This window comes from Polypterus senegalus, chromosome 7, assembly GCF_016835505.1.
Source record: "Polypterus senegalus isolate Bchr_013 chromosome 7, ASM1683550v1, whole genome shotgun sequence".
NCBI classification, from domain to species: Eukaryota; Metazoa; Chordata; class Cladistia; order Polypteriformes; family Polypteridae; genus Polypterus; species Polypterus senegalus.
This window is the reverse complement of record NC_053160.1, coordinates 123,947,751-123,968,892: the sequence shown is the minus strand read 5'-3', so window position 1 is coordinate 123,968,892 and position 21,142 is coordinate 123,947,751. Positions and strand designations below refer to the sequence as shown.

At 37.8% G+C, this 21,142-nt stretch overlaps 1 protein-coding gene across 2 annotated transcripts in view; it reads left to right on the top strand.

The window, feature by feature from the left end:
* The window catches only part of rad17 (RAD17 checkpoint clamp loader component), a 120,189-nt gene that overhangs the window by 19,903 nt on the left and 79,144 nt on the right, over positions 1 to 21,142 (top strand). For both annotated transcript variants that reach the window (XM_039759243.1, XM_039759242.1), the window contains exons 4-7: positions 5,135 to 5,218; positions 5,303 to 5,459; positions 12,493 to 12,629; positions 12,910 to 12,962. In XM_039759243.1, coding sequence (XP_039615177.1) covers positions 5,135 to 5,218; positions 5,303 to 5,459; positions 12,493 to 12,629; positions 12,910 to 12,962 — 431 coding nt within the window. The remainder of the gene's footprint in view (positions 1 to 5,134; positions 5,219 to 5,302; positions 5,460 to 12,492; positions 12,630 to 12,909; positions 12,963 to 21,142) is intronic.

The following is a 21,142-nucleotide window of genomic DNA, read 5'->3' as shown; positions in this document are numbered from 1 at the left end:
ATGCCGCTTTTCGAGGTGCGTCCAAAAGCACACTTATTGATTTTTGATTGTTTGCTTTAATCTCAAGCTCTCTTTCTCTCTCTCTCTGACGCTCTCTGCGCTTGACGGAGGAGATGTGAGCAGAGGGGCTTTTTGCACAGAGGCTGTTTGCTTAGAAGATAGGGATGCTCCTGTAAAAAATGCTGAAAGGCTACCTTCGCATTGATCCCTTCATTGCCGCTGCTCTATCGCGGTGCTTGCATACTTAAAAGCAACAGCCCTATTGATTTTTCATTGTTTACTTTACTCTCTCTCTGACATTCTCTGCTCCTTACGGGCACTTTGAAGAGGAAGATATGTTTGCATTCTTTTAATTGTGAGAAAGAACTGTCATCTCTGTCTTGTCATGGAGCACAGTTTAAACTTTAGACTAAAGGGTGTTATTTCATGTCTAGAGGGCTCTAATAATGTTAAAAACTTATTTAGAAGGTCGTAAACAGGTTTTCTATGCTCTAACTGCGAAAATATTAGATTTATAAATAAAGAATCCTACTTCGTGGAAATTCATTTATCTGTCTGGAGCGGATTAACCGCGATAAACAAGGGTTTACTGTATAACTGTGCGGAGAATATTTATAAACAGTGTGGGAGAGTTTCTAAGGGCTTAAAATATATAAAATAATCATACAAACATATGGTTTCTACTTCGCGGATTTTCACCTATCGCGGGGGGTTCTGGAACGCAACCCCCGCAATCGAGGAGGGATTACTATCTATCTCTCTATCTCTCTCTCTAGATATATATATCTCTCTAGATATATATATCTCTCTAGATATATATATATCTATCTATCTATATCTATCTTTATATATCTATAGCAAGCAAGACATAGAGTCCCGGCCACCAACTCCAAGACCATGGGATACGCACGACAGAGCCCCGCCCGTCATCTCTAATCCTACTTAAGCATCCACCGTCGCTCTCGGTCAAACAGCAATACAGTAACAGTGCAAAATTCACAATTGGTATGCCAGTTTGAAAAGATAAGTTTTGAGTGTAGTTTTAAAATGTGTTATTGAACCGAGCTGATGTATATGAGAGAAAAGAGAATTCTCGAGTTGAGGAGCACTATGAGAGACGCTCAAGCTCCCATAGCACAGAGTTTGATGTGTGGTACTGAAAGTACAGCTGCAGATGAGAATCAGAGTGAGCGAGATGAGTGTCAGTCTGTAGGAGATCAATGAGGTTATGGAGAGCTTTAAATGTTAAGAGCGGTATTTAGTATTGTATTCTGTAGTTAACAGGGAGCCAGTGAAGTTGAGAGAGAATAGGTGTAGTATGTTCAGTGTATTTATAAAAGCAGGTTATTCTCCTGGCAGCAGAATTTTGAATAAATTGTAAGCGATGGATACGTTTTTGTGGGATGACAGATGGAATACCATTACAGTAATCTATACGTGAGGTGACTCGGGCATTAACCAATACTTTAGTACTGTGTTGCGTAAGAACAGGACGAAGTCTAGAAATGTTTCAGAGATGGAAGAAAGCAGTCCGAGAAATGTTACTTATACGGGAGGAATTATTTAATAATACTATTATTATTTAATAATTGCAGTTATTAGTGTATAAATGGATATGAATAATTGCATGTAAATGATTCGCCAAAATCTGTTGTATGTGAATGATACTGTTTAAAACGTTATTGTTTTTTCATCAGAAAACCCGGTTTCCACGTCTGCCTGTATTAGTTTAAATGGCACTTTTACTACTCACAATAGGGCGGACGCGCTGACTTATCGTGTCGACTGGGCAACACAGTGAATGCGGCGTCTATCTATATATGTCTATGTTTTCCGTAGCCTGCTACAGGAAGGTACTCTCTTGACCATTGGCATTGGTTTCGCTCCTTGCTATTTTCTTTATACTGCAACGGTGGTTTCCTAAGCCTTTGTTATACTGAATTCCTTTCTCACCATTTTCCATTCCTATTCTTACACCGGCGGGCTTCGGCTAATGCAATATAACACTCCAATTAGCAACTCATTTTTTGATTAATATTAAGATGTACTTCCTGCCTCTTCATGGTAGTTTTGAGCTCCCCCATAATTGATACTGAGTTGTGCTGAAAAAAGTACTGTAGCTAACTTTGACTACACCAGCCATATTATTGCCTTCCTTTCAAAAAAGAACCGAAAATGCATAAAAAATGTAGTTTTCTTCAGAGCTGAAAGAAATTTAGCAATGGATGCTATAGTAATAAATAATTTTACATTTTCTCTAACTTGTTCTATTTTATGTTTTACTACACTTGAGCACAGATGTGTTTTTTAATGCTTATTATATAGTGCTTGAAGGCAAAATTATATAAAATTGCATGAGTTGCATTTATTCATGTTTGCAAGATGATTGCACAGTGCAGCTACCAAAATAACTGATAAATGTAAAATGCCTTTTGAAATCGAATTTGAATGCAACATTTTATTTTTATGCTATTCTAACACAGTCACCAGGTTTAGCATAAGTCAGTGGTTCTCAATCTTGAAGGTAGGGGGGCCAGAAAATGTGGGGAAAAAAAAAACAAGAATCGAAAATATGAAAAATACATCTATTGAAACCAAAACAAATTAACTTAAACTACATTCTGATACTAGAAAAATAAATATAGAGTTAGATAAATGTTGATAAAAGTAGGTATAATAAAATATGCATCTATGATACATCATTAATTAAAAAAGAACAAATTGGTATTAGTGGGCTCCTTTCAAAAAAAACGTTAGCGGGGCGCGATTTAAAACTGTTATGAAAACTCTGGTTGCAAATACTTAAAGGGTGAGAAACGCTGGCATAAGTGAAAGCAAATTCTAACCTGGTGTTTGAAACTTGTATTCAATAAAAAGAGATCAAATTGTATATTATGAATATTTTTCTTTAATTACATATTGGTCTGTTTTAACTGCAACAGTCTACTCAGTTTAATGGTTTGTTCAGATCAGGGTCGCATATACAGTGGTGTGAAAAACTATTTGCCCCCTTCCTGATTTCTTATTCTATTGCATGTTTGTCACACACAATTTTTATGATCATCAAACACATTTAACCATTAGTCAAATATAACACAAGTAAACACAAAATGCAGTTTTTAAATGATAGTTTTTATTATTTAGGGAGGAAAAAAAAAATCCAAACCTACATGGCCCTGTGTGAAAAAGTAATTGCCCCCGAACCTAATAACTGGTTGGGCCACCCTTAGCATCAATAACTGCAATCAAGCGTTTGCGATAACTTGCAATGAGTTTTTTACAGCGCTCTGGAGGAATTTTGGCCCACTCATCTTTGCAGAATTGTTGTAATTCAGCTTTATTTGAGGGTTTTCTAGCATGAACCGCCTTTTTAAGGTCATACCATAGCATCTCAATTGGATGCAGGTCAGGACTTTGACTAGGCCACTCCAAAGTCTTCATTTTGTTTTTCTTCAGCCATTCAGAGGTGGATTTGCTGGTGTGTTTTGGGTCATTTGTCCTGTTGCAGCACCCAAGATCGCTTCAGCTTGAGTTGACGAACAGATGGCCAGACATTCTCCTTCAGGATTTTTTGGTAGACAGTAGAATTCATGGTTCCATCTATCACAGCAAGCCTTCCAGGTCCTGAAGCAGCAAAACAACCCCAGACCATCACACTACCACCACCATATTTTACTGTTGGTATGATGTTCGTTTTCTGAAATGCTGTGTTCCTTTTACGCCAGATGTAACGGACATTTGCCTTCCAAAAAGTTCAACTTTTGTCTCATCAGCCCACAAGGTATTTTCCCAAAAGTCTTGGCAATCATTGAGATGTTTCTTAGCAAAATTGAGACGAACCCTAATGTTCTTTTGCTTAACAGTGGTTTGCATCTTGGAAATCTGCCATGCAGGCCGTTTTTGCCCAGTCTCTTTCTTATGGTGGAGTCGTGAACACTGACCTTAATTGAAGCAAGTGAGGCCTGCAGTTCTTTAGATGTTGTCCTGGGGTCTTTTGTGACCTCTCAGATGAGTCGTCTCTGCGCTCTTGGGGTAATTTTGGTCGGCCGGCCACTCCTGGGAAGGTTCACCACTGTTCCATGTTTTTGCCATTTGTGGATAATGGCTCTCACTGTGGTTTGCTGGAGTCCCAAAGCTTTAGAAATGGCTTTTTTTAACCTTTACCAGACTGATAGATCTCAATTACTTCTGTTCTCATTTGTTCCTGAATTTCTTTGGATCTTGGCATGATGTCTAGCTTTTGAGGTGCTTTTGGTCTACTTCTCTGTGTTAGGCAGCTCCTATTTAAGTGATTTCTTGATTGAAACTGGTGTGGCAGTATTTAGGCCTGTGGGTGGCTACGGAAATTGAACTCAGGTGTGATACACCACACTTAGGTTATTTTTTAACAAGGGGGCAATTACTTTTTCACACAGGGCCATGTAGGTTTGGATTTTTTTTCCTCCCTAAATAATAATAAACCATCATTTAAAAACTGCATTTTGTGTTTACTTGTGTTATATTTGACTAATGGTTAAATGTGTTTGATGATCAGAAACATTTTGTGTGACAAACATGCAAAAGAATAAGAAATTGGGAAGGGGGCAAATAGTTTTTCACACCACTGTAGCTACGCTTTTTCTAGGCTTCATGAAGCACATGTCAAGAAACATGGGCAGGACGCCATTCCATATCTGTTGAGGTACATACTTATTTTTGACTATCTCAGGCTGGTTTAAAATCGTAACTCCATCCAGAAATATGCCTAAGGGCAGTAAGGAGAAACTAATTACATTTCCCTTTTTAGTTCCTACTTTGTTTTCAGTGCATGATTTTTATGATCGTTTATTTTGATGTTGTGTAGTAGAGTGTTAAATGAGAGCATAACCTATATTTTTAACCACTCTTTTAAAACAACTTTTTAAAGAATTTAGATTTCAATCTTAAATATATTTAAACATATAGGATGGTTTTGAAACGTCATCAGTTTCATTGTGCTTAGGGTTTGTTTGGGAGAAGAAAAGAATAGATAAACGTGTGTGTGTGTGTGTTTGTGTACATTTTCTGAAAATGTTATCCTGAAAAGTGTTTTGGACTTGTTTATATGGTAGAAAATTGTGTGCTCAGTTTATATGTCATTTTCTTGTTTTTACAGGCTGAACTGGCAGTTCATAAAAAGAAAATTGAGGAAGTTGAATCTTGGTTGAAAGTTCATACCGAGCAAAAACAAATTAAAAAGGTATTGTTACTCACTATACATTTTCAAGGACGTACTGGTATTTGTGCATAAAATGGCATTTATTTTTTTTTCTGTCCATTTTAGGGTGGGCCAGTATTAATGATGACTGGGCCTTCTGGTTGTGGAAAGACTGCCACCATATATGTCCTTTCACAAGAACTAGGTATTGAGATTCAAGAATGGTCAAACCCTCTGTCATCGGAATTTAAAAAAGATAACTTGAATTCCAATTTTGATTGTGGTAAGCATTAAGCAGTTTTTTTTTTTTTTTTTTTAAATATTTAATATGGGGATAACTGCTCCAGGACAGTGGCACTCTATACACACTTCGCACTTCTGATCCTGCCATTAGACTATTGGTTTTGATATCAATTTAAGCTCCATTTAAGTATTTTTCCAATATTCGTTTCAGTGCTAAATACAGTACTTTTAAAGTTCAAAAGGTACCAGAAAGCAATAAACCAGACACGAGCTGTGGTACTTTTATGTGTGGACAGCTAAAATAACATTTGCGATACCTTTTCATATACTAGGACTGTTGCTCACATTCTAATTGTAGGACAATCAAAAAGTAACCTTTATTGGTTGTGCTCTGCCTCTTGAATCTTTTTCATACTTGGGTATTGTTGGTTACAATAGTACTATACACTTAAATTAGTAATGCTAGGTTTCCCATTAGGTTTATGCTTTAACACTAGAATTACCAGAGCCTACGAAAAAACTTGTAGATCCTTCCTACCTTAAATCGCTTCTTAAAACCGTTCTCACCTCTCCGCCAGCGTCTTTTGTTAAGCTAAATGTGCTGATAAAGAAAAGATGCAAGTAGCCGGTGTGAAGGACAGCCAGGTCCCATGCCCGGCAGGGACGCCCCTGCTACTTATGTTCCGGTGGAGCCGCCATGGGCAGTCCAATACCTCCCCCGGGACGCTTGGTGGCAGCCTCCCTGGCCGACGGTGACTCCCCAACCACCCGCAGGGCTCCATGGGAGATGGAGTCCTCCACAGCTTGGTTGGGGCCCAGCGTGGCCGCTAGGGGGAGCTGCCTGCTTCCCACAGCCCGGCTGGATGAGCTTTCAGCCCCACCCGGAAGTGCAATCAGGACTTGGTGGTTAATCACCTGGAACGCTTCCAGGTGGGCTATAAAAGGGCCCAGTCGCCACCACTCGGTGAGCCAGAGTTGGGAGGAAGGAGACGAAGCTTGTCTGGGAGGAGTAGTGGAGCGAGGTGGAGAATTGTGGTTTGGTTTGGTTTGTTTTGTTTTGTGCTTTGGGACTGTGTTTGGGCTGTGTGGCACGGGGTAGACGTGTCACACAGCTGAAGAAAAAATAAAGCCTGTGTGTTTTTGTACACGTGCCTCTGCGTGGTCTGTGCCGGGTCGGGCGCTATATAGCGCCTTTTATACCGGCTATTTCATCCCCCACCGACTTAGAACGTGCACAAACTTCTCCCAGCTCATGCCTTGATTGATTATCTGGGAGTGAAGTGGAGTTTTAGAGTGGAAATAATAGGTCATTATTTGGAATGCACGTGTTTCACGTGTGTTCCGTTTCTACAGTAATCTGTATAAACACATTTTTAAAATGGAAACCTTTTTCATATTGTAGTAGTAAATGACAAAATGTAGGCATAAACTATATAACGTATGAAGCCTGAAGTCCACATATCAAGGAAATGCTTTCACAAAAGGTACAAATATAACAGAACAAGTATGCTTTTATTCAAAAATATAACTACAGAACAAAAGCCGCCTTAGCATGCCACATTGACACACACTTATTACAATTGCCACGGTAGCGTAATGGTATCAGCTGCTGACTAGTAATCAAAAGGTAATGAGTTTGATAACGCACAACTTAGTTTTGAGAAGTACATTGCTCTTATTCTTACTATTTTAGAATAAAAACATACATTTGATTTCAGTGTGTAACAGCCAGTGTAATTTATGATACTTGTAAAGGTTAGCTTTGTTTTGTTTGTTTTTTTTTAGTCAGTTTTATTATTTCAGCCGCGTTCACGAGCCCAAACACACCACACCCCCGTATCTGACGCTGCTGTTTTCATATAGACGCGCTGTAATAGAGGTAAACTCGGCTCCCTTCTACATCGGAGCAAGAATGCACATACCTTTGCTTGCATGCTAAATTGTCTGCATGCACTTTTTTGGCATTACACATGTATTTTTTGAGCATGTCCGTGCTCCGTATTTATTTATTTTTTTTATTCACTTTTCATTCTCTGTCGTGTTCAGTTTCCTTCCCTACACCCACAACACATCTGAGAATGTTGTTTTCACATAAAGATGCGCTATAGCTCTGCAGCATAGTTGTGACTGCATTCTCGTACCAATGCTTGCGAACTGAAGTGCCTGCGTGCACTTTTCGTCGCATTACATGTCTATTTTTTGAGCATGCCCGTGTCGCTCAAACACAGGAACATATGTTGGTGTACAAGTATAACAAAACAAGTGCACTTTTATTCTAGACTATAAGTGAAGAAAAAATAAAGCAAGTTACAGTAGGCGGTTGATACGACAGCTTGCGTGGTGCAGTGCGAAGAACTGCTGATTTCCGATCCATGCTATATAAAATCATCACATTCAAATATTAACAATTCCCACACACCCTTCCAACATTTACGACATGTGTACTTGTTGCAGTGCAAGTACACATCTGTCTGTGCTATGGTTCCTATTACACTGAATGAGCTTCTGACATTGTACTTTCTTCCCTATATAAATAACATTCGAGCTATAGCGCGTCTCCAAATAAATCACATTTGAGCTATAGCGCGTCTTTATGTGAAAACAGCAGTGTCAGATGGTGAGGTGGGGGATCGTGAATGCAACTGAGAGAATGGAACTGAATTTTAAAAAAAAAAAAACTAGCCTTTACGATTACCATGCATTTACACTGGCTCTTACAGACTGACTGAAATCAAATGTATGTTTTTATTCTAAAATAGTACAGCACATGCAATATTTGAAAACACGCTGACGTGTATGATGCTGGCGCATATTCAAACCCGATCTGACGCTGTTCGTTTTCAAATAATATTGCATTAGTGCGATAATGTTTATACATATTGTCTCTTTCATTCAGCTTGCGGTTTGTAATCTGTGATCGCGTGTTTTTTCCTCAATCTTGACAGTTCGCACATGTTGCTGTATGGTGGTGTTTCTTTTGTACTCCAGGACATGCAGAATGGTACAGAATAGTACAGAGCAGTAAGTTCAGCGCTATATGCAATCAGACAGACAGACAGGCAGAGAAGGCACTAGATATATAAATAAACAGGGAAGGCACTGTATAATAGATATATAAAAAACAGATAAAGGGATAAATATATAGATAGGAAGGAAAGGCACTATATGATAGGCAGACAGGAAAGCTTCTATATAATAATAAAATTACTGTTATTGCTATATAGATAGACAGGGAGTTCAGGCAGGCAGAACGGCGAAGGTTAAAAATAAATAAATTTTCTCCCCAGCGGGGAATCAAACTCTGATCTCTTGAAGTACAGCAAGTCTGCTGCACTTTAAGTGACAAAATCTTACCAGTACACTACTGAAGCTGTTGTAAAAGTCTTTAACCTTTTATAAAAGTGTTTATTTGGTCTTTGGCTGCCAGGCTTCACACATTTTATTGTTTGTCTACATTTTGTAACATTTATTACTAAAATATGAAAGTTTCTGTTTTAACATTGTGTTTACACAGATTACTGTAGTAACGGAACACACACGAAATGCGTGTGTTCCAAATAACAATCTATTATTTCCACTCTAAAACTCCACTTCACTCCCAGATAATCGAGGCATGAGCTCGGAGAAGTTTGTGCACGTTCTGAGTCGGTGGGGGGGATGGAATAGCCGGCTGCTTGCAGTTTGTTTTTATCGGCACATTTACAGGACAAAGGAGGCTGGCAGAGAGGTGAGAACGGTTTTAAGAAGCGATTTAAGGTGGGAAGGATCTACAAGTTTTTTCTTTAGGCTCTGGTAATTCTAGTGTTAAGATTGACCATGTACCATTCTTCTTAATTTAGGCTTTAGGATTTGAGTTTATTTTGCACCAGATCTGCTATTGCAAACTGTTTCAAATATCAGACCACATCATGAAAGGAGTCAAGTGTGTATTGTGTGAGAGAACCTGAAATGTAATATTTACTTTGCACCTATACTCCTATTTTTCAGAATTAGTTTTCTTGTGGGTGCTTCCTTTATTCCTACTTGTGTTTTCATATTAAATCTAATCAAATAAGTCCTGCTGTGTTCCTGTTTGCTTCATTGCTTATTGAATTGGCCTAGTGTTAATTAGATTACTAAACAAGAAAATGTTTTCTGCGAGTGTGCCATGCTGATGTGATAGACATCAGCCTTTTTTTCAAAAGGAAGAAAGCTGAGCAAGTTCAAGAAAGTGAGTAGAGGCTTAACACTATTGCCAAATTACCAAAGCTTACAAAAGAACTTGTAAATCCGGCCCACCTTAAATCCATTCGCATCTCTGTCTGACTTTTTTTTTTTTGTCTTGTAATTGTGTCGATAAGCCCAAGCAGCCTGCTATACCATCTCTTCCCCGCCCAAGGTTGAAACTGCAAAAACCTCTCCCAACTGAAGCCTTGTTTATCAGGGAGTCCGGCACTTCGAGCTGTATAGGCAAAAAAAAAAATATCCTTATTTGGGACACATGTATTTCATGTGTGTTCCGTCTATGTAAGTGTAGGATGACAGTAATGTTGAACACGTACCTAAAAGACAAACATTTTCCATGTTTTAGTATTTAGTGTTTAATTTGTGAAGACTGAAGTCCAAATATCAAAGAAGCACTTTCACAAAAGGTACAAATATAATAGAACAAGTGCACTTTTTTCTGAGACTATAACCAAAGAAAAAGAAACTGGGTTAGTGAGGCTTGTTATCTTGACTCCTTTGGTAGTACAGCGGTAAGAGCGGCTGACTCCTATTCAGAAGGTACCGGGTTAGAGTCTTAATGTGTCCCTAAATAAATGTTTTGAGTAGTGAGCTACTCTTATTGTTACTATTATACAGTACAATAAAAACCTACTTTTGATTTGAGTCTGTAACAGCCGGTGTGAATGTATGGTTCTTGTAAAGGTTAGCATTTTTTTTTTTAAATTCAGTTTTATTCTCTGTCGCGTTCACGCTTGCCCCGATCTGACACCGCTGTCATCAAATAAAGATGAGCTATGACAGAGGTGAACTCAGATCAGAGAAAGAACTGAAGCCCTCCCCGCAAGAAATGTCTACTCACATATAAAAACAATGCAGTTGCACAAGGCGTAAAGGCGAAAGATGGCACTGTTTCGATGCAGAACTAAGTCTAGTGTCATCCTGCCAATCAGTCTGCCCCACACCTGTCCTAAGAAACAGCACAGCTTACAGAGCTCGCCAACGTATTGTGCAAACTCCTGTTTGTAATTATGTTTTGTGATGGTCTTTACATAACTATTTATGTTACTTGTATAAAAGCCAAATTGAATGTTTACTTGTTTTCCTACAGCGTAAAGTCCCAAGTAGACTGCAGAGCTTCCTCTGTTTGATCGACAAGGTCATGCTCACAAATTACACTTGTAATACCACGAAAAAATGCCTGCTGACACTTTAGTATGCGAGAGATAGTACAAGAATGCAGTTGGACTTTTTTTTTTTTTTGGGTACATGCACCGTCCAGATCTAAACGCTAGCATGGAAAGTCGCTCGCATTCTGAAGAGTCTCGGAAAGTCTTTCTGCCATGGGGCGACTGGGATCTTTTCCTGAGTATGCTCAAACACAGTTGCGTAGGATGCGTCTGGAGCTTCCACCTCCAGCTGAAGTCCCTTCAGTACACATGTACTTTGTCAGCTTGCCTGTGTCTATCAAACACGGGAAGCTCTGCCGTTTACTTGTGACTTTATGCTGTAGGAAGATAAGTAAATTAAATCAAGGTATATAACATTCGATTTGGCTTTTATATAAGTAACATATAACTACTTCTTGCATTCATTGCCGAAATTATCAACACCCCTGGAATTTTCCCAGAAAATGCACCATTTCTCCCAGAACATTGTTGCAGTTACAAATGTTTTGGTATACACATGTTTATTTCCTTTATGTGCATTGGAACAACACAAAAAACAAAGAAAAAAAGCCAAATCTGACATCATGTCACACAGAACTCCTAAAATGGGGCAGACAAAATTGACACCTTTTCAAAATTGTGGGTAAATTGTTTTATTTCAAGCATATGATGCTCGTTTGAACTCACCTGTGGCAAGAAACGGGTGTTGGCAATATAGCAATCACACCTGAAGCCAGTTAAAATGGAGAAAAATTGACTCAACCTTTCTGTTGTGTGTCTGAGTGTGCCAAACTAAGCATGGAGAACAGAAAGAAGAGCAGAGAATTGTCTGAGGCCTTGAGAACAAAAATTGTGGAAAAATATCAACAATCTCAAGGCTACAAGTCCATCTCCAGAGATCTTCATGTTCCTTTGTCCACTGTGCACAACATAATCAAGAAGTTCACAACACATGGCACTGTAGCTAATCTCCCTGGACGTGGATGGAAGAGAAAAATTGATAAAAGACTGCATCAAAGGATAGTCCGAATGGTGGATAAACAGCCCCAATCAACTTCAAAACGCATTCAAGCTGTTCTGCAGACTTGGTGCAACAGTGTCAGCTCGAACTATCTGTTGATATCTGAATGAAATGAAATGCTATGGCAGGAGAGCCAGGAGGACCCCACTGCTGACACAGAGACATAAAAAAGCCAGACTGGAGTTTGCCAAAATGTACTTGAGGAAGCCAAAGTCCTTCTGGGCAAACGTCTTGTGGACAGATGAGACCAAGGTAGAGCTTTTTGGTAAAGCTCATCATTCTACTGTTTACAGAGAACGGATTTACTAGTTTTTTTTCATAAGATTTGGTAATTCTAGTGTTTAAACTAATCGGAAGAAGTCATAATAGTCATAGGTAGTGAAATAAAGATGATTTTGTTTTAGTCATCGAATTGCAGTCTTACTATTAGCAGATGTTATTTCTCCATACTAAAGAAAATATTCACCCAAAAAGTTAATTTCACCTAACAATTTGATCTAAATTATGCTGCAGCATCTTGAGTCAGCATGCTACAAACTAGCAAGGTTAAAGTTTGTTTTTAACTCCAGTTTTCAGTGTAAAACAGTATATCCAAAGTGGAATATGATTTGAGAAGGGAAATGAGCTGAGACATGGTTTCTGTGTTTAAAACTAACCTGCCACAATTGTTTTTCCTCAAGAATCCATATCTGGTGGTTTTAGCAGCGAGTCTCAGACTCATATGTTTCAAGAGTTTCTATTACGAGCAAACAGATACAACAAACTGCAGCTGACTGGAGAAACCAACGATAAAACCAAGAAAGTAATTCTTGTGGAAGTGAGTGTAAATATTACATTTTTAGTTTTTTTTAGGTTTTATTGTCTTGACAGAATGGTATGAAAGTTGGCAAAAACTTATGTATTTGGACATTTTGGCTTGGTGTGAGCAAGTATGTGTGTAAGCATAAGTGTGTTCTGTGGACTAGTGTTTCACCCAGTGCTGGTCCATGCCTTATACTGTTAACCACCCATGACCCTCTGATAGACTTTGTATTTTGTTTGAAAATGGATGGATTTAGCTTATTAAATGTAAAATTCTTTCTTTTTCTCACTTTCAGGATATTCCTAATCAGTTTTATCGACAACCAGCCTATTTACATGATATTCTTAGGTAAGACAATGTATTTTTAATTAATACCACTCTGTTTGCATTTCTAATCTACATATTTATCAAAAATCCAAATTTTGAAAATTACATACAACTTTTTGCCAGATTGACAATGGAATGGCCTATAGTGACCAAAATTCTTACAAAATGAAATGTAAAATATTTTGTCCAGTGAAAAATAACTTTGTAAAGGTGAAAATTATTTTTTAAATTATAAATGTTATGTGTAGTTATACCTGATGTTGGCAGCTTGGACGTGGTTAACCTTGAGGCTTTGCAGATGCAGCACCCTGTGTTAGAATTGCATTCCAGGTTTTTTCTGTATCTTTGTGTAATTGGGGGGGTGGGGCATTTTTTCTTCTTTTTTGGGTATTCTGGCATGCAGGTTACATTCACTGCCAAGTCTAAATTGTGAATGGGCCCTGGAGTTTTTTTCCGCACTTCCACTTTATGGGCCAGTATTGCAGAGAGAGGCTTCAACCCACATGATCTTCAATTGATTGAAGTGTGTTTTAAAGGAATTTAAGCATGACATTCATTGTTTTTTCTTTTCCTTTCTTCTTCTTAAAAATAACAACATGGTTGTCCTTAATCTAAATGCACATGGGGGCCATAGGTGCATTGCCATATGACAAACGGTACAGAATGACATTAGAGAAAGTTCCCATAAGAGCGTACTAGACTTGATTTAGGAGTGTGTGTTATAAAGTATAAGGATTTTTTTTTTAAACTGAAAATTTTTCAGTTTAAATAAATGTTCTGATGTGACTTAATTAAAATATGTCTACTTACAAAGAGTAAGTTAGATGCCAGCTGTTAACTTTGTATGCCAACCTCTATAAGCAACAGTGCCCATTATGAAAATTATAATTAATTGTGTGAAGAATTATTAACCAGAGACACATAATACAGTTAGGTCCATAAATATTTGGACAGAGACAACTTTTTTCTAATTTTGGTTCTGTACGTAACCACAATGAATTTTAAATGAAACAACTCTGATGCAGTTGAAGTGCAGACTTTCAGCTTTTATTCAGTGGGGTGAACAAAATGATTGCATAAATTTTGAGGCAATTAAAGTGTTTTTTTAACACAATCCCTTCATTTCAGGGGCTCAAAAGTAATTGGACAATTGACTCAAAGGCTATTTCATAGGTAGGTGTGGGCAAGTCTATCGTTATGTCATTATCAATTAAGCAGATAAAAGGCCTGGAGTTGATTTGAGGTGTGGTGCTTGCATTTGGAAGATTTTGCTGTGAGCAGACATGTGGTCAAAGGAGCTCTCCATGCAGGTGAAAGAAGCCATCCTTAAGCTGCGAAAACAGAAAAAACCCATCCGAGAGATTGCTACAATATTAGAAGTGGCAAAATCTACAGTTTGGTACATCCTGAGAAAGAAAGCAAGCACTGGTGAACTCAGCAACGCAAAAAGACCTGGACATCCACGGAAGACAACAGTGGTGGATGATCGCAGAATCATTTCCATGGTGAAGAGAAACCTCTTCACAACAGCCAACCAAGTGAACAACCCTCTCCAGGGGGTAGGCGTATCGCTATCCAAGTCTACCATAAAGAGAAGACTGCATGAAAGTAAATACAGAGGGTGCACTGCAAGGTGCAAGCCACTCATAAGCCTCAAGAATAGAAAGGCTAGATTGGACTTTGCTAAAGAACATCTAAAAAAGCCAGCACAGTTCTGGAAAAACATTCTTTGGACAGATGAAACCAAGATCAACCTCTACCAGAATGATGGCAAGAAAAAAGTATGGAGAAGGCGTGGAACAGCTCATTATCCAAAGCATACCATGTCATCTGTAAAACACGGTGGAGGCAGTTTGATGGCTTGGGCGTGCATGGCTGCCAGTGGCACTGGGACAAGTGTTTATTGATGATATGACACAGGACGGAAGCAGCCAAATGAATTCTGAGGTGTTCAGAGACATACTGTCTGCTCCAATCCAGCTAAATGCAGTTATTGGCAGTGTTTCATGATACAGATGGACAATGACCCAAAACATACAACCATACAGCAAACCAGGAGTTTATTAAAGCAAAGGAGTGAAAAATTCTTGAATGGCCAAGTCAGTCACCTGATCTTAACCCAATTGAGCATGCATTTCACTTGTTTAAGACTAAACTTTGGACAGAAAGGCCCACAAACAAACAGCAACTGAAAGCTGCTGCAGTAAAGGCCTGGCAGAGCATTAGAAGGAGGAAATCCAGCATCTGGTGGTGATCATTTTCATGGCATAGTGGGACTTTGCAGTTAATTGCAATTGATCTGATCACTCTAACTTTCTGGAGTATATGCAAGTTGCTATCATAAAAACTGAGGCAGCAAACTTTGTGACAAAGTGTCATTCTCAAAACAATTGGCCACGATTGTATTGTATTTTACGTTTAAGATTTGTATTGCCTTGGATGGTACATTGAAGGAATTCTGTTTTTCTGTTTTTATGTGTAAAATCACATATTTAGCTCTTTTACCTCTTTCTGTTTAGGTTGGCTGTTCAGAAAAATATATAATTTTAAGTTCATGAAGCCACAGCAAGTGTATTACAATCCAAGGAAGTTTTTTCCCCTTAGATTACTAGACTGGGAATGTACCACTCTCTAATCCGGTTTTAGTTTTTGTGTCAGTATCTTATCCATGCTTATCAATAACACTGTGGGTTTTAGGAGCCATGTACTCAATCCCAAAAATGATTTCTATATTCTGTATATTTACATGGGATTATCCTTGCTATATAAAGGCTAATTTGATAAACAAAAAACTGTCGTGCAGGATATGTATTGCATTTAATTGTCCAACTTACTGCTCACCATAGAAAAAACACCTAGTTAGATATTTGAGTCATAATTCCTTTGTTACTGAAATAGAGAGAGGGTGGCAAAGCATGATGAATAACGTATTCAGAGGCATGCTGAATTTTGTTGTTTTTATTTACTGTAGAACTTGCTGATAGGTGAAGTATTAAAACAGTAAGAGTTGAAATATTCCATTATGTAAATATAAGTAGAGAGAAAAAAATGGAAGAAATGTCTGCTCTAAATACCATAGTGTTTGGTGCTGTTCAATGTTCTAATACCAGCATCATAGTGCAAGTTGATGGAAATTGTCAGATCGAAATTCAACATTGAAAAAGAAAAACCTCTGCAGATAGCTATAGAAATATGTTGTCTTTGTAGTTGCTTCTAAGAAGTTTTTGTTTTGAAAAAAATACATTACATTTTGTTGTGCATTTCTCTTAAAGAAATGTTCTGAAGTCACTTTGTAAAGGTGCAAAGGGTTTGCTCTGTATGTATGTATGTATGTGTGTGTGTGTGTGTATATATATATATATATATATATATATATATATATATATATATATATATATATATATATATATATATATATATATATATATATATATATATATATATATATATATATATATATATATATATATATATATATATATATATACACATATATATATTATATATTAGTGTAGTTTGGGAAAAATAGTATATTTATCTAGATCTACAACATAATTACAGCAACAAAGTCTGAATACTTTAACCCACTGTATGTGTGTGTGTATATATACAGTGGGTTAAAGTATTCAGACTTTGTTGCTGTAATTATGTTGTAGATCTAGATAAATATACTATTTTTCCCAAACTACACTCAATACCACATAATGACAAAATATATTTAAAAAAATTCAGAAAGTGTTACATTGTTTAAAAATCAAATGGTGAAATTGCACATTTTATACTAAATGTGTTACCCAGCTTCTCCAGGGAAATTTTGTAAGGCAATGGGCCTAGGTTATAGTGCCGTCAGTGAGTCAGATGCATCGGAAGTATTATGTAATAAGTACTTTTCCATATATTAGACTTTGGACCTAGCCGAATAGGTGTGGTGGTCTTATGGTCCCTTTTGGGCTTTCGTGTACATTCATTTAATGGTGAGACATTGATCAGGGGTTATATTGTATATGATAGACAAAAGATATGCATTTTAAAGCTATTAAACGTGTGTATATAAAAAAGATCACTGGGTGGGCATAGTAGATTAGGGGCCTGAATCTCAACCCCCCTTCCCTATCGTCCCAATATCACTGTGTCTGTACAGGCTTGTCTTGAATCAGAGGATTCCACTTCTCTCTCCCTACCTTTTTTGTGTCTAGTGAAGCAACACCTGTGCGCAAAGCCACAATGCGTTTCACTCTCGCTCAAAATTTACATTATGCTTGCTGACCATTTGTGCATGGGTTTTTTTAAACTCTGGGACAGAAGGTGATCTGTTTAATATAACCTGAGTCACTATGACTGAATTGAATAGGATGATGCCTGTGTTTAGTGTTTCCCAAAGAAAGTAACTTAATATACTACAGTTTGTATTTAAATTACCAGTACATGGTTAGTAGTCCTCAGAAGTTTCACTTAGCTGATGTTTTCAAAGAAACTGGAATTCTGTATTTTTTAAATTCTTTATTACATATTCAAATTTTCCTTAAAATGTTATACAAAATATTTTAAACTACAGTAACACATTGATTATCAATCAGGGTTCAGGACCAAGGCCGTGAGGGATAAGAGAAAAGACAGATAACATAAAATGCTGTACAGTAGATTAGTTTAGTTTAGTAAATAGTCGTTAATATTGTTTTGTAAACAAATACAAGTATATTAACACGATTAATTCATGTAATGTAACGACCAGCGTAATAAGCAAATATAACTCGGAGGTATTGGAGTTTTCTGTGTTTTAATTGGAGTCTTTGTTGTGTAGCAAATGTGCCCTGTCTTATATGCTGTTATCTGGGTTATGGAGCATACCTCCTAAACAATGAAAGAAAGCTTTCCCTACGATTCAGTTTACCTCCTTTCATTCTTTTTTTTTCTCTATATCGCAAACACTTCTGCTTATTGTCTCCTAACTCCTTACTCGAAACTTACTTATGCCATACCTTCCTTTTTCTTCTAGCTTCTCCTGTCACTCAACTCCTAAGAGGTGTGTTCATCCTTCACGTAATCCCATCACTTACAGCATTCATTCCAACCTTTCTGCACCTGTACAGCACATCACAAGCTGCATGGACGTCACAATATATTAACAAAACTTAACTATATTTAAAAAAAAAAAAATTAACAATACTGAATAACATTAATAAATAATAACATTTCCATCAGTGGTTTCCATTTTCAATACATTTTTCAGTTTTGTTGGTATCATGCTTTATCTATCGTTCACTGTTCTTCCAAAATGGGAACAATACTTGAAACATTTTTACCATTTTGTGACAATTTAAAAACACACACATGTTTATCAGCCATAACAATGTATTGTAGATCAATTATAATAAAAGGGAAAAGTTATGAAGTGTGATTAAAACTGCAGATACCCAGCACCACAGTGTCAGTTACATAAAAACATTACGTGGTAGCACAAGGAAAAGTTTTTTCCAATGTGCAAACCTCGCAACATACCACACAGCAGTAGCAGTTCAGTAATAGGCGCTGGCATGCACTTTTTACCCCCGACGGTGAATGGAGACTGATAGCTTAATCAGGTGACAGATAATAGAGATTTTACTGTGAATATATAACATTACAGCTATGTTAAAATATTAAAGAAGAATGAAGGAAACAAACAAAGATGTCAATAATAATACTCTCATAAGGCTAGAGATCATGCAGTAACAGACTGTAAGACCGGGTTTATACTTCATGTGATGCGTGCTCCTGTGGACACTACTGCTACATAAGTGTTGTACTGTATATACTTGTGCAAGTAGTTTACATAAATCTGGAAGATTCCACCCGGTGCCAGTGTGAGATCATCATGGTGAGAAAACATTTGGCTTTGTAGTATTGTGAATTTCCTGAAGCATCCATTAAGTTCCGAGGATACCTTGCCATCAATCCAGGGATGCACCCATTCCAACAAGCATCGGGTGGGAGACAGAAACAATCCCTGGACAGGGCATCAGCTCATCGCAAGGTAAATACAAGCTCACAGACATATGCACGCAAGCGTCATTATAGCATCTCAAAATCTTCATGTCCTTGGAAGGAAACCAGAGTGCATGTTTTCCTGGTGGATTCCCACAGTGTAAACTCCAGGCAGGGAACACCAGGGACGTGACTTCCCTCCGAGTCAGCAGCACTACTGCTCTGCCACTGTGCCGACCCCCACACGTGTAATTACAGTCGTACGAAAAAGTTTGGGAACCCCTCTTAATTCTTTGGATTTTTGTTTCATTGGCTGAGCTTTCAAAGTAGCAACTTCCTTTTAATATATGACATGCCTTCTGGAAACAGTAGTATTTCAGCAGTGACATTAAGTTTATTGGATTAACAGAAAATATGCAATATGGATCATAAAATTAAACGGGTGCATAAATTTGGGCTCCCCAACAGAAATATTACATCAATACTTAGTTGAGCCTCCTTTTGCAAATATAACAACCTCTAGACGTCTCTTCTATGACACAAGGCTAAAAAGAGAAATGAGTCTACTTTATGAAGAAGAGAACTATAACTTAGCATTCAGAGATATCATATACACAGACACCAAAGTATCAAATATATATATATATATATAAGGCTATTTTAATTTTTTAATTACACCTTTTGTATAGCTAACACTGCTTGTATACTTGTGTTTTAGTGCCCCATGTACAATCAGTTTATTACCGTATCCTACTTAAATATATGTATATCGCTGACGTGATAAACAGATTTTACTGATAAACCAGTGAAGCTATTTATTCATTATTTTGTAGACTCTCAAACCAAGTGATTTGTTCATCTAAATATCATGAGTTAATTTTTGGACAATGAACAAAAAAAAAAAAACCTTTTGGTGACTATTCAAAAACTGCTACAATTCTACAAATTTAAGTCATCGTGGCATTTTTTTCTTGTGTCCTCAGATCCACTGCATGTGCTGGTATTTTTTATTTTTTTTAATATATTTTATTTTATCGTTTTACCTCAGCTTAACTCCTTTAAAATATTATTGTGTTATTTATTTTGTAGCCTATACAATGCATCCGGAAAGTATTCACAGCGCATCACTTTTTCCACATTTTGTTATGTTACAGTCTTATTCCAAAATGGATTAAATTCATTTTTTCTTCAGAATTCTACACACAACACCCCATAATGACAACGTGAAAAAAGTTTGAGGTTTTTGCAAATTTATTAAAAATTAAAAAAAAAAAACTGAGAAATCAAATGTACATATGTATTCACATCCTTTGCTCGATACTTTGTCGATGCACCTTTGGCAGCAATTACAGCCTCAAGTCTTTTTGAATATGACGCCACAAGCTTGGCACACCTATCCATGGCCAGTTTCACCCATTCCTCTTTGCAGCACCTCTCAAGCTCCATCAGGTTGGATGGAAAGCGTTGGTGCACAGCCATTTTAAGATCTCTCCAGAGATGTTCAATCGGATTCAAGTCTGGGCTCTGGCTGGGCCACTCGAGGACATTCACATTGTTGTCCTGAAGCCACTCCTTTGATATCTTGGCTGTGTGCTTAGGGTTGTTGTCCTGCTGAAAGATAAACCGTTGCCCCAGTCTGAGGTCAAGAGCACTCTGGAGCAGGTTTTCATCCAGGATGTCTCTGTACATTGCTGCAGTTATCTTTCCCTTTATCCTGAATAGTCTCCAAGTTCCTGCCGCTGAAAAATATCCCCACAGCATGATGCTGCCACCACCATGCTTCACTGTAGGGATGGTATTGGCCTGGTGATGAACGGTGCCTGGTTTCCTCCAAACATAACGCCCGGCATTCACACCAAAGAGTTCAATCTTTGTCTCATCAGACTAGAGAATTTTGTTTCTCATGGTCTGAGAGTCCTTCAGGTGCCTTTTTGCAAACTCCAGGCAGGCTGCCATGCGCCTTTTACTAAGGAGTGGCTTCCATCTGGCCACTCTACCATACAGGCCTGATTGGTGGATTGCTGCAGAGATGGTTGTCCTTCTGGAAGGTTCTCCTCTCTCCACAGAGAACCTCTGGAGCTCTGACAGAGTCACCATCGGGTTCTTGGTCACCTCCCTGACTAAGGCCCTTCTCCCTCGATCGCTCAGTTTAGATGGCCGGCCAGCACTAGGAATAGTCCTGGTGGTTTTGAACTTCTTCCACTTACGCATGATGGAGGCCACTGTGCTCATTGGGA